Raw genomic sequence first — 14,797 nt, 5'->3', positions numbered from 1 at the left:
CAAAACCTTATGCTGTATTGGTGGGAATATATAATAGAGAGAAGTACTCCCACCTGAAAATACCCCTTGTGCTGTCTGTCAGGGGATTCACTTTGAATTTAAAGAACAGTTTTTATTTTCATCTAACCTATTACTGGTGTTGGGGTCTAGTCTGAAGTACAGTAGCAGCCTCTGAAGCTCTAAACTCCTGACCTAAAGAGCCTTTGGGCTCTAAGCCCCACCAAAACACCAACTTTGGGCCTCTTAAACAGGTTCACTTTTGCCAGAAAGGAGGTGCAAGGTACAGAAATCACTCTTTGTGGCAACACAACCCTAATGCTGATCACTCAGCTCTCTGAAATGCTGGGTTTTGTCATCTAATGGGGGGGGAAGGGAGCAAGAAACTATAATTAGCTGGGTCATGGCCAAGGTTAGAACTGCTGGTAGGCAAAGCTCTGCTGTTACACAAGGCAAAAATCATCTGGCCTCCAGCATATGGAGATGTCTTCATCCAAGGGATCAAAGGAAAACTAAGTAGTGCTGTATTTGTCGTAGCCCACCCTTCCCCCAGGGTAGATTCAGTTGTTTTATTTTTTAAGGTAATCACCAACCTGAAATAAAAATTGTCACAGAACCTCAGAAATAAGAAGTCATGCATAAATTCTGGATTCCTGTTACTTTTCCCCAATATAGTTTAGTGAACTCTGCAAGTAAAATCCACCATTTTTCACTGACTGACTATTCTGGAAGTCATTACAAAAATCGATTTTCATTTCAGAAAGAGTAATATCAGGACTCAGATTTGCAGAAATTCAGACCTAGGTTAAGTAGTGACCTGGACCACACTGCTCAGCATAATCACTTCAAAGTGGACTGAAACCGCCAGGATGAAAAAAACTAGAGTTTCTCTGAAATAGGCCATACGCCACAAATTCTTAGAAATGTAAAGGAAATGGGTTGCCAGTTAATATTATCTAGCCTATCAAGTCACTGGAAAGACTTACATTCCTCTATAACCTGGTTTGATGGAGTTGAAAGCAATACCATCTCTTTCTTAAATAAAAAGTTATTTCACATGACACAAGAGTACAGTTCTCTTGAAAAAGCAATATGGTTCACACTTCAAATTTAAAAGCATTTCTAACATGGATTTGCAATGCAAAAAATTCCAAATACAAATCAAATATAGCTGACAGAACCATCTTTTTGAGACAGCCTACAACCAGGCATACCAGATATTAACTATTTCTATTTATTACTCTACAGGAACCAACTTTAAAACATAAAACGATGGTGCTACAGAGACATACTTAAGTGATTCATGTTAGACACCAGATCTAAGGATTACTGCTCTTTCTCTCTGTCACTTGCATGTCTACACTGCAGTAACTTTAAAGTTTTCTGAATCAGTGTTTTTCCACCAATTTCAACTACTCCAACACAATAGGCAATAAAAGCCCTAAGCTTCAAGGCATGGCTGCTGAAGCCATCTGAGAACAGGGGCCATTACAACATAGCTCCTCCAAGAGCCAAGTAATCTCCCCTTTATGAGGCTGCCTGCCCTCCAGCACAGCTTGGGAGAAGTTGCAAAGCTCCGAATAGCAGCCCGGGGGGGCCAGTATTTGGGACAGGATACCCCAAAGGAGGAACCAACGGTACCACTCGTGTCCTCTCGTGGCCATTCGAGCACGTTGTGCAAGTGACAATCCAGGCAGGAGGTATTAAAGTGAACCTGGAATGATCCTGTCACCTCTGAGGGAATTAGAGACGTATGGGAGCAGCGGTAGCTCGTCACCCCAACTGTTGTGAAGAAAGCATAGGGCTTTGCAGCATCTTCAGTGCTGTAATTAAAACAATTCCCACATCCACCCAAACAACACAGCATGTTTCAGAAACAGCTCCGAACAACAGCATATAAACATACAAGTGTCTATTACTTGCACATGATGCAAACAACACTTGCCATTGTGCTTGGATTAACAAGCAAATACCTTTCGCAAGCCTCCACTGTGCTTTGATGTATATTTAGCCGCCGTTACTAATTTTTATGACTGAGACAGCAGGTCACACAAAGGCGTTTGGAGTCCAGATTTTTAAAGCCAAGCCATACCCTTAATACTAATTTTTAAGTGAGAGACATTCTGAATTCCTAAAGAAAGCAACTTCTGGTTTTGCAACAGAAATGTTTTCCTTCTGTCAGAAAAGTCAGTTTCTAACAGCCATAGGTCAAAACAAAACCTAAACTGCATTTCACAGTCCATAATTATTTATGTAACAAGTAATTGAAACTGTATTTCAAGTGACTAACATTTCTGAAAAGCTTCCCCAAAATCTACAGCGAATGGCAAAACACTAGGCAAATGTAAAATCATAACAAAGAGTGGAAGACACAGCATCAGTCTCCGACTCAGCAGCTAAGAGAATTAAACAAAAGCAATGCCTCCTGCCAAAGGAGAAGGAAGGGGAGACTGACAGGGTTAGCCAGACTGCTACACAACAGCATTTTTGAACATCAAATCTCATTACCATTTTGGTGAGTAGGTATCCCATTTTCTGCATCTAGTAAGTCAGATGCGATAAACCTAAAGCTTACTCGCTCCAATCAAAGTAGACCTTAAGTATTCAATACTTAACTGCATCTATTTTATGGGATTGCGTTACACACAGAAATACTAACTCCCATGCTAAGCTTATTATATTACCTGCACTGACTGAGATCATGTTGAGCTAGTATCTGTACAAACCCAGAACAATCTAGTCCATCCCAGTGTGTTTATAGTTACAACACAAAGGTAGGAAAGAGCAAACACATCTGGACAGCAAAGTACAAGGGGACAATATTAACACTACATGGATAGTATCAGCCTCCCAGCTGACCACCCGCGGCCAAGATTTTGTAGGTATTGCAGAGAAAGAAGACTTCTTTGAAGTCTTCTCTTTTGTGTCCTAACACTCTACAATTACTAGAAGCTTGACTGGTTTGGATTTTTTTAAATTTAAAAGCTTGAAAAAAATACCATGTTTCACACATATCTTGACTGAGAACACACTGTTGCCACTATTGGCTTAGTTCTTTGGATAACGCCCCACAAGTCCTGCTTAAAAGTGAATCTAGTGTTACAAAACAAAGCATAATTGTTCAAGACAACCTTGAGTAGTTTCTTACAGCACATTGCTCCATCAGTGCACTCAAGATGACAGCTGCACTGTCAAATGTAGGACGAGACAGGCTGATAGCAAGGTCCTTCCTAAATATTTTCCTCTATGAAGCAAAACAGATGCTTACAGTTCTTCCAAACCACATCCGTCTCCTGTTCTATTTCAAACACACACTAAACACACATAATGAAATGGAGCAGACATTTAATAAGTACGGGCCATATCGACGGCCTATCCAACAAGCAGTCCTAGAATACATGCATTTCGTTTCCTCTGCTTAAATCATTACTGATTTTGTGTCCAGGAAAATTAAGGTATACAGGCAAAAAGTGGTTTCACAATAACAGTGATACTATTGCCACCTGCTGTCAGAAAGCATTCATGGCAGCCCACACCGCCTCACACTTCACAACTGCAGGGAGTTCAAGCCTTTTCAGAAATCCAACTTTCCAGGTGTTTTGCCTGTACGGTGCTAGTTTCCTCTAGAAAGAGCACACACAAAAAAGGTCCAGGCTAACCATGGCATGAAGGATCAATGATCACACTGAAAGTCCCCATTACAATCCTGGAATACAGGAAAGAAGTTCTACTAACAGGAACAAGGATTTTAAGTTACCACCCCCTCAAACCACAAAGGATAAAATAAAGTGGTGTCAAAGGACAGAAAAGGTAAAATAAAAGATGATACAGTGAAAAGCCTGACATTTCACAGCCTGTTACTATTCCCCTTAATTACTGAACACTGCTAGAAACCTGGATCTCCAGCAGAGTCCACACACCTCTGCCCTGCTTGCCACACATACAGCCCCTGGGTTTAGTGACATAAAAATGTGCCAAGTTTAAGTGGCCAAGTACAAACCTGAGAAGTGAAGAGATGAAGTGAAAGCACAAACACTGCAATACAATGAGTTACTTCTAAACCTGACAAGTCACAAATGATGCAAGTCGTGTCCTCTACTCCCACCGACTCTTTCTCTACTTCAGGAAGTGTCACAGTTACTTGAAATGTTTTATTTGTAGTCATAAAGCTCCTAAGCAGTTTGTATTTGGTTTTTTTAATAAACAAAAATATCAGCAACACATGGTTTATACAGATAATTATTGCCCCAGGGAGTCTAGAAATAATCAGAGATAATAAATGGGTTCAACAATGGATGCACAAAGAAATAAGAACATAGTGGCCTTAAAGCATCAACACTGAGGAAGACCAGATTGTTAAATAAATCCATGTACCATAGACCATCAGGTTAGATTAGACTACTGAAGTGTTTAACACCCATGTTATGTCAGATTCTCTGAAGCCTAACAGACTGCTGAATCCAGTCAGAGGAGATAGCTGGCCATCTAACTTTGTGCCAGGGTACTTCATAAAAATCACAGAATGGTTTGGGTTGGAAGGGACCTTCAAAGATCATCTAGTTCCAACCCCCCTGCCATGTGCAGGGACATCTTTCACTACCATCAGGTTGCTCAAAGCTCCATCCAACTTGGCCTTGAACACTTCCAGGGAGGGGGCAGCCACAACTTCTCTGGGCAACCTGTTTTAGATATTTAGATATTAGATCCTCAGATATCCTGCACCCTCATCTCATTCTACTCAGACTTCTATGCCAGCATGCAATAACATAGAAAGTCAAACAGCATTGCCCTGAACCTCACCTTCCCGTGCATCTGGAACCTCAGTCCACAACCTATTAGTTTAAGGAGTCTTTTGAGCACAGCATTCCAATGGAAAGTGTATTTCCTTCTCTACTGCTTTTTTATGGCTTCTCAGTAAGTCACCAAATGCTCACATCCCGCTGCTTGTTAACACGAAGCACCTCTCTGTTTGCAGTATCTGGCCACGTGGCAGCAAAGCTCTCCGTGGAGGTGTGCGAGGTTTAGGTCTTCATCCCATCCCGAGACTCTCTGTTCACAGGCACAACTCGATTCAGCACGATAACGCCCAGGCCCGTGTCTGAGGCACAGACCCACCCAGAGTCATCTGTTAGGTAAGCGACACAGCCATAAGCACACTGGTGGAATATATTGGCATACTGAAAACATTTCACCACAATTAATTTCCCCCTCCCAAAGCACCCTGGAACAAGGAAAAAAGTTTGTTCCTGCCACGTGTCTGCAGCACTGCCAATCCTTTTTTTGTCCTGAAGTTCGAGTTATACTAATTATACATAGGATATTTTCTAAGTATATTGTGAGCATCTTGCTGCAGTACAGTTCTGAATTAGTCTCCTCAATCTTAAGCCTTTGCCACATCCTTAGAGCAAATGGTGTTTGACTGAGACAGCAGCTAAAGTAATCCACCTAGATTAAACCGCACCTCCAGCTGTACTTCTCTTCGGTTTCATTCTCTTGATCACAGTCACTTTACACAGATTTTTAGTTTTCATCCAAATGAGTATTACACTAAAGGGAAGAACTGCACTGAAATCATATTAGACCAAAAGCAGAGGGCAAGTTTAACCATGTCTACTACCCACCAGCTACACTTAAAGTATTTTCCACAGAAAGCACTAATAAACTCACTCACAGATGTCATGATTGAGAATGACCAATTCCCTCAGCTATTAACACTGACTTTTCTGATGAATAAGTGGGGACTATATAAAATTAGTCTGGGGCTTTACACACAAGTGTAATTGCACTAACTGTAAATTAACTTGAGAAACCTTTGATTAACACCACAGTCTGCTCACACTAAAGATGAAAACCAAATTAACAACATTTTGTTAGCATTATTGGTTCTATTCCTAGAGGAAATTATAACAGTTACATAGGCAGATGCCAGATGACTCCATGCAAGAGATTTCAATACAAGTTTTTGGTTTCCCTATCTGTACACTGGAGATAACACATTTAAAACATGCTCACAAAACATGCTACCAGACAAACTCACTAAGAAGCTCTCCCAGCGTAAGCAACCATTTGTTTAGCTCAGGAAAAAAAAAAAAACAAACCACAAAAATCTATGTGATTAAATCCAAACGTGGATGAGACCATGAGAATTCCTATAAGCATGGTCTTATAGGACTTACAGATTTTATGTTTTGTTGATTCCACTTTCAACAGTAAGAACATTTGAGTTAAGGGACTTCTAGTGAATGAAGAGCTGAAGAATAATTTCAAATAAGCTCCAGAGTAAGAACTACTGGTCACTGCAAATAAAAAGGGGGAGAGGCACTATATACACAGTACTAGTTCAGACCCAGCAACTCAAATAACTCCATAATATTCAGACAGGCCACTTCTGAAGTAATTTCTACTTCAGAAGCTACAAGATGAAAATTTTGTGTGATAAATTAAGTTGCCAAATGAAATGGATTAGCAATCAGTGAAATTGCCTGATGTCAGATCTGTTCCAGATTAGAATCCATCCTTTTTCCCCCACCTGTTCATTAAGCACCAAGTTCAAGGCAACTGCAGTGACTGATTGCACATTAACAAGCTGTTTATGTGGAAAGGCATAGTTCAGCCACTATCTATACTTCCACACTCGTTTAAGCATAATTCACTGATAATATATTCAGTTCCCAGTTTCAATACATCGTACTTCTACCCTGATGTGTAATTTTGGACTTGAGAAAAATGGGATGCCTCAAAATTAAACAATCAGATTATACTTCTAGGTCAAGGCCAGGAAGAGTTCAAAAGAAAATCTGTTGCTATCTCCAGTTAAGAAATCTGGAGAAAGATACTGCTGTTATCAGAAGCCTAAGGGAGGAAAGGCATATTTCATTAGGGAAAGTTGAGACAACATGAAAACGGCTATTTCATCCTCTAAATTGAGCCATGCAGAGGCTCCAGCTGAAACCAGTCCCCCAACAAGCAAAGCAAACACAATGTACTCAAAACCAAACAACTCTAATGCCACATGCTTCCCGTACTGGGACACAGAGGTACAGCAGGACAAGCATTTTGGATTTACAGATTTGTTATAAAGACTCAGACTTTTACTGTCTGAAAACACCCTTGCCTCTTACAGCACCCAAGAGATCCTCCCCTCTGTGCACCTTCACTCAGCTGCCCCTGCACAACGAGCCAAGGAAGGTAAGAAACAAGTCTGCCAGCTGAAGTGCCTCACTGCAGATATGCAGATGATTTCCTGGAGAGGAAGCCTCTTCTTGAACAGTATGAGGTTCAGGAACTAAATTCCAGCATCAGAGCTTAGTAAAAAGGGACATAAAAAGTTGTTTACCTCTTCTGTTCACTAGCTCTTTTCACTGTTTATTGGACTAAGATTTTACTTCCCATTTGTTTTCTCCCATGGAAGAAATAATCTCTTTAAGAAGGGATTGTCTCTCCCCAAATTTGGGAAGATTAGAGATGATTCCAGCAGTCAAGTACAGTTTTGAGGGAGCCACCTAGTTACTCGAACAGCAGCAACCGTCTAATTGCTATTTTAGAAGCAACACTATAGACATTACCAGAAATACCTACTTCAATAGAACTGATCACCTTCCTTTCTCCTGTAGATTAAAGGTTTCTGTTCTCAGTACCATAGTTCTGTACAGATATCCAAAAATATTTTTCAAAGCTAAGAAAAAATAACATTTTTTCTAGTGTTCTGCAAGTCATCCCCTTCCCCCAATCAAATAAAAATAAGGATAATCCTTTTTTGCCCACATAATCATTTCCCCTCAATCTTGCTCCTAGCAAAAACTCACTCACAAGCACATTAGTATGTGCCTTCTTATCTTAGAGCTGGGCCAATAAGATTTTTTAACAGGTTGGAAGTGAATGTATTACCTGAGGTCAGTAGTGATTAACTGCTGCTTAAGGTATATCAGGTACACAGACATATGTATCAGACCCACTCTGAAAATGCAACTCTTATGTACTTCAGATTTAAAAGTTACTGCATATGACAAACAGCAACATATTTTTCCCTATATTTATTAAAAATGCAGAGGAAACGTACTATTTACTGCTTAGCTGATACTATAAATATTGCACAATTTATTTTTCAAACCTTACTGAGGCTTTTACTGTTTATTTCTGGTTTTGGGATTGGCTGCTCTATAAAAACAACATACTTAAAGCCTAAAAACGAGCACACTGGTGGACTAATCCTTTTTGTTTTTCCAATAGGCCCTAAAGACTTTAGTCAGGACCAGTATTACTACATCAGACCTACCTAAGCCATGAGACCACCATGTCATACAGTCCAGACTTTAAATAAGCAGAAGCAACAGGCAAGCAAACTCAGAGGGAAACTTTTTTTTTTTTTTTTTTTTTTTTTTTTTTTAAGAGTGACAAGTCAGGACATACACCACTTCTTTCCGACTGCTGCTAAATTAACTGCCAGCAGAAAGACTTGCTCCCTAAATCTGTATCATACCTTGGAGAAAGCAGCTGAAAAACATTAAAGTAGAGGGAAGTAGAGGGAGCTTAGTGAGGCAGGAGGGGTGGTATTACACATTTGGTGGCTTTAGTGTTCTAGTAGTATCTGAAACTATTTTTCTCACATAGCCTATTTGGTCCACAGAAATGCTATCAGGAAATGCCTGCAGTATGAATAAACATATGTTAAAAGAGCTGAGAGGGAAGGGGCAGAACGACTAAACAACCTCCCTCTGCCTCCCCTAAATGCAGACACACACACACACACCCCGAGCTCAGTTCCCACAGGTTATTTGGAAGTCAGCTAACTGTGGTTATCTGGCTTCCAGGTGCTTGAAGCACTTTTGGCATCAGGATGAAGTGACATCCAGGAATATTTAATTTGTTAAAAAGGCCAGTTATCATGGATTTACGCTGTAAGTACATGCCTCAGGGACAGCCTGTTTGCATTCTTAGAGCGTAATACCAAAAGAGCAGAAGAGGATATAGGAGTAAAAATAAGGTTTTTGTATAAATCTTACCCAAATCCTTAAAAAAAAAAAAGGGGGGGGGGGGGAGGAAGGAAATTAACATAACAGGGCACCTTAGGCAAAACATCAATTTAAATTAAAACCTGTCTGCAATGCGATCAGTAGCAAGGAAGTTTTAAGGAACCCGTCTGGAAGGATAACACATTTACAGGGGTAGATAATTGACATTGATTTTAGCAAAATGGCATATCAGCTCCCTTTTTTCAGCTACCTTCTCCGTCACGCTGCATCTGAGGTTGTCTCTCCCTCTCTTCAGAAACCAGAAAATAGATCCTCACTCTGATCACGAGTTATTTCAAAGTGGCTGTCTCGATAGGGTTGTTTTGACAGGGTTGTTTTGACAATGAGCAAAGACACAAACTTTTACTTCCACTGTTTCCATAGTCGTCCTCTTTTAGCATAAAAGATTTGCAACATTTTTAACATCACAGTCTGTTATAATCTGGGAGAAAAGGGCAGTACTTATCAGTGATATCCTGGTACTTAGCTACTGAAGATCACCATTAACACCTTGGTTAGCCTAACAAAGTTCAACTGATAACTGAATTTCTTGGCTCATACATAAAGTCAAAGAGAAAACAGAATTCAGCGCATAAAGCAAGCTACTAAATTTAACGAAAGTGTTTGTAAAATACAGCTCAGAAATAAACGTGGCCATACTCCAAAGAATCACGCTGTTATCTGGATACCCAAAGGAGGGCATCACAGCAGAAAGTCAGCACTATAAGCAAATTACTGCACATTACTCACACCCCTGGTTTAATCAAGTAAATCCACTTGCGTCTCATTTACCCCTCACAGGCAGGTATTAGAAAATATACCCGGTTTTGCTAATATGTTTGTATCCAAATCTGGAGACAATTTGAACCACCTGGCACCCTTCCACAGCCCCCAAATCTGCCATACTATTCCCTTCACTGAAGGCATATTTTGTTGTTTGCATAAGTCAACGTAAATTAAAATTCAAGCTCTTAGGTATCTCCCTGCTGCTTTAATTGGTATATGACTTGCTATATGTTAAACTATTTATTACAGGAGGTAGTTAATGGAATTCCTAAATTCAGATAGGAAGTCCTTCCCCCTGCCAGCTGCATGCTCTAGGTTAGGGAGGGTGTCAGACATTAACATTCAGGGTAGCCAAAAGACTTCAGGAAAAGAACTTCCACAAGTTCACCTCTAAAACGTCTGTCTCCTAATCCATGTTTGACAGTCTGCATTTTATTCAACTTACAGACAGAAATTCGACCTGTGGGGCCAGTGTTACACCATAAGAACATCTGCAAGATTGAGCTTTCCAAAGGAGAAACAGGACACGACTATTTTTTGCTTTATCTCTTTGAGGCCTAGATAATTTTAGTTGCAGAAGGAAAAACAATGGAGTTCTTTGCAAAAGCATCAGAGAGCACAGAAACATGTTTTTAGATACCATTCAAGTGACACTAGAATTTCACTGAAACTTTGTTTGATTTTTAAAGAAATATCTGTGTGCAGCAACTGGATTTTTGCATAAATAATATAGATACTGAACCAAAACATCCTCCACAATAAGTTTAAAAGGTTTAACTTCAAAAGGAAAAAGTAACACCGAAACCATGAACTAATCAAAGGCTTACACTTAAATTTTAATTACTGCATTGACATATAGAGAATATTTGATTTTTCAAGGTAACCATAGGTTAGTGTTTTAATCTAAGCATATTAACAATTCATAATAGTTACTATTTTAATGCATTCTAGGAACTATAAAAGATTACAGAAGGGCTACAGAAGAATCTCAAAATCTGTACTAATGTCCTGACCTCAGACTGCTGCTACATATCAGCCTGGCACTGTGGAGCATCGCCACCCCTTCCAATAAGTAGCTTTGCCAACATCTAATCTGAATCTCTCATTAAACCCAAATCCAACTCCTCTAACTTCCTTACAGCAGACATCAGTAGAAACAAGTTCCTTCTTTTTGCCAATTGCCTTCTAGAAACTTGACAAGTCTTATGTCCCTCTTTAGATCTTTCAACCTCAGTTTTACTGTATGGTTTTGAATTGTCTTTAATCCTTTCCTTAAAATTGCATGTTAAAATCTGTTGATTTTAATTGGGTTCTATTTTTCATTTCTACTCTGATAGATACACTCCCTTCCAGGATGGCAGGCAAGTTTACAGGTAGATAATGTCATCAGCAGCCTAGGATATAGTTTTTGCACATTTCAAAAGAAAGCGAGAAAAACCCTTTAAATTGAGAAAAGCGAAGTATTCCCATTCTGAAGCTAATCTGCAACCAGTTCCAGCCTGCAATTCAAGGGAGACCTATGAACAAAGATAATCTAAATATAAATTGAGAGAAGTATGCTAATATTGACTTACTGTAGAGTAATAAAGTAAGGAAGCTAGCAAGAGCACTACTGGAAATGTCATCTCAAAAGAATCCAGAGAGAAAAAATATTAAAAGATTAATGTTTCGGAGGCTTTGCCAACACAGTGAGGAGAGGATCATGTTACTACATGGATGCTACCGTATTGTTTGTCTGTAATTTGAAATGGCTTTTGTACATCAGTAAACTAGAGGATTAAAAACGTTTGCACGGAAATACCATTACAATACATCGTTACTTGCTGGAGTGCAAAAATGCATTTTGAGATAAGTAAGGATTCTACCTGTACTACACAAAAGCCTGTAGCACATCTCCACTGGAAAGTGGGAGTTAGGCAAACAGAAACAACATCAAACAATCCAAGAGAGTCTGTTTACTAACGTCTACACTGTATGAGCAAACATTTCTGTCCTCCTTAACTCCGCACAGCTTTAGTGTGGTAAACCAACACATCAATTTTGGCCAATACAACCTTGGGAATCTCTGTTCTTTATTCTATCATAGACAAAATACTGCAGTATGTTTCCTTCCAATAAATGATTAATACCAAAATTAGCTCTTGAAAATGAATCAATACTCCTAACAAGTAAGGACAATGCCAGTCAAATACTGGGAGGGGGAGAAAACCTTCCAGCCTCAAGACACACAAATGATATTCTTTTCAGGGTGGGGAGCGTGCAGGCAAGACTTGGCTGGGGCATGTGTGTAGGGGAAACCTTCCCCTAGGCTTTTCCAACCAGCCAAATTAGCTCATTATAACCCAATGCACAAAGAAATTAATTGTGTCGGGATTTCCTCCCCCTCTTTGTCACAAGATGATGCTACACGCAGTTCTTCACCTCAGTTGCATACATGGAGACATGGTCACCAAGGAAGAAGAGGTACTAAAACTAAACCTGGAAACATTCAAGGCCAGGTTGGACGGGGCTCTGAGCAACCTGATCTAGTGGAAGGTGTCCCTGCTCATTGCAGGGGGGTTGGACTAGATGACCTTGAGTGGTCCTCTCTAACCCAAACTATTTCATGATTCTATAGCAAACTCTCTAGGTCACAACCAAACACTTGAAGGATTCAATCTCCCTACAAGAAAGCAAACATTCAATCCACATTTTTCTTATCACCTTACTGTTAAGGTTTCCACATTACTTAGTGCACTAATGGCTTGACTTGTAACAACAGACTGGAATGTACTGCAGTAGCTTAGTATCAAAGTTCAGCCTTCCACAATATCAAATATGCAGTCTCAGCTACACAAGTTAACTCAAAAGATGGATATAAGACCATTATTTTTTTCTTGGTGACCATGCTACTAAAGTTTCACAATAATCCTTGTCACAGTAAAGGAACACAGGATGAACAGATGCAACAGAGAAATGGGGGGGGGGGGGGGGGGCAAAAGTAGTTTCCAACAGATTTCCATAGGACATACCGACATACCAATTTTATACAACTTTTCAAAGTTCAAACTTGTAACATGGTGCTATAAAGGATTTTCAAGACACAACAATATAAAACATTGAACCACCTACCAGCATTAACGATGGCATCAACCTCAAGCAGTGTAATGTCACCTCTATAGAGAGAAACTTTCTCGCTCAGACTTTTCTTCCCTTGCAGATCTTCTTTAGTGTTTTCACCTACAAACCAAGAAAGCAGTAAAACCAGATTACAAACGTCGGTCTGAGATCACTATTTACACATCCAGAGCAAGTATCAGCAGTTCCAGTCACACTGCTGCTGTCCGACCGCAGCATCCTTCGGTTTCGCCTCGAGGGGGCACCGGTAACCCACAAAGATACCTGAGTTTCCCGAAAAACACACTACTTGCTTTTTATTTGTTTTCAAAGGCAAGCTACTATGAAGCACGGATTCCTTGCCCACATATCATTTGACAAAAAACCTGTATAAACATACACATTTTTGGAGCTAGATCCACCAATTAATTTTCTTCGGTCACCACATGGGTGCAAATTACCAAAAAAATGAAGTATTACTTAATCATCCTACTGAAGCAATAATTTAAGCAACCCAGAATTACTCCAAATGCGTACAACACACAAGCACACCGTTTGCCAACGGCCCCAAAATTCAGAACTATCCCTGGCAGCAGGGAGAAGGAAAACCAGAAGGAAAACACCAGCAAATTAAAAACTTGGAGCTTTGCCACCTTAAACTGCTCAACTAGAAGAGGAGGTGAAGACAACACACATTAGCTTTCAAAAGATTTGGTACTAGACAACGTTATAATAGGTCCCTTACTCTGGTAAACTTAATTTTTGCATCACCAATTCACAAATCTATAGAAGAGTTCAGTTACCTCAAACACTTCCACAAACACCTATTGGCCAAAAGCTTAACATGGCCTTGCATTGTTAGACATCCACATCATTAGCAAAGAACTTAGGAGAGAAGGAAAGATTACTTAATTGATTTTTATTATTTTTTTTAATTAATGCTTTCCAACACAAGCCAAGTGTCTCAAGAGGCCCGAGATCATATATTGGCCAGAAACAGAACTGAATTGCTCAAGTGACAATTTCAACAGGAAACAGTTCCCAATCTTCAGAACAAGGGAAATCTATTTGTAAGTAGAAGAACCTCATGGGAAGGTTTAGTGAGAAAGTAGCAGCAGTCCAAACAAATTTGGCCCCTTAGATTTTTACATCAACCTTCATTTTAACCAGTTTTCACCAATTTGCACATACTTGCTCAAATTTGTCAGCATTACAACAACCAGTAGAAATAAGCAAGTTGCAGGTATTTTAGATCTTGCTCTTCTAAGTTTGGCACAAATAACTGGTATCAGAAATCATTTATTTCAACCAGTCCAGAACAACTAGTCTCATTCAGTTTTACTTTAGATCAGCTATCACATGCCTTGTGCAAAATCCATGCCACCCCCAGCAGAAGATACATTGCTACCATGACATACATTAGCATAAAGATAGGCTTGTATTCAGGTGTATTCAATAGTTTAATTCTTGCATTTGTATTAACCTGTATTTCGTATTTTCTGGATAGTCCTAAAGCAACTATTCCATTGCCACTAGATCACACTCCTCAGTGTCTTAACCAAAGCAAAGCATGTTTCTGTAGAAAGGTATCAAGTTTTTATTATCCTAAGAACCACTTTGTACTACTCTAACCTAAAAGTTAGGTTCATCCATTTTTTCACAGAAGATAACCATTGCAGTTAGCTGTTGAGTTGTATTAAAATAAAAATCAGCCTCTGTGACCAATTTAGAGAGTCTGATTTATTACCTGCTTTCATGTTAACTGTATTCTGCCAGCAAGTAGGACAGTTGTTTTCCCCATCCCTCCCCAATGAGCATCCTACTGGAGCTCTGCTGAATTTAAAACGCACACCATCACCCTCCCCCTCCACCTTCTGCCCAAGTTACTGCAACACGAGTTAACATCA

General features: G+C 39.7%; 1 protein-coding gene across 3 annotated transcripts in view; it reads right to left on the bottom strand.

The window, feature by feature from the left end:
• Positions 1 to 14,797, bottom strand: part of MACROD2 (mono-ADP ribosylhydrolase 2) — a 901,283-nt gene that overhangs the window by 863,485 nt on the left and 23,001 nt on the right. For all 3 annotated transcript variants that reach the window (XM_074817243.1, XM_074817244.1, XM_074817245.1), the window contains exon 3: positions 12,906 to 13,013. In XM_074817243.1, the coding sequence (XP_074673344.1) occupies positions 12,906 to 13,013 (108 nt within the window). The remainder of the gene's footprint in view (positions 1 to 12,905; positions 13,014 to 14,797) is intronic.

The sequence above is a fragment of the Strix aluco genome, chromosome 3 (assembly GCF_031877795.1).
Source record: "Strix aluco isolate bStrAlu1 chromosome 3, bStrAlu1.hap1, whole genome shotgun sequence".
Classification (NCBI taxonomy): Eukaryota; Metazoa; Chordata; class Aves; order Strigiformes; family Strigidae; genus Strix; species Strix aluco.
The sequence above is the reverse complement of the archived record's forward strand: the minus strand, read 5'-3'. Positions and strand labels throughout refer to the sequence as shown.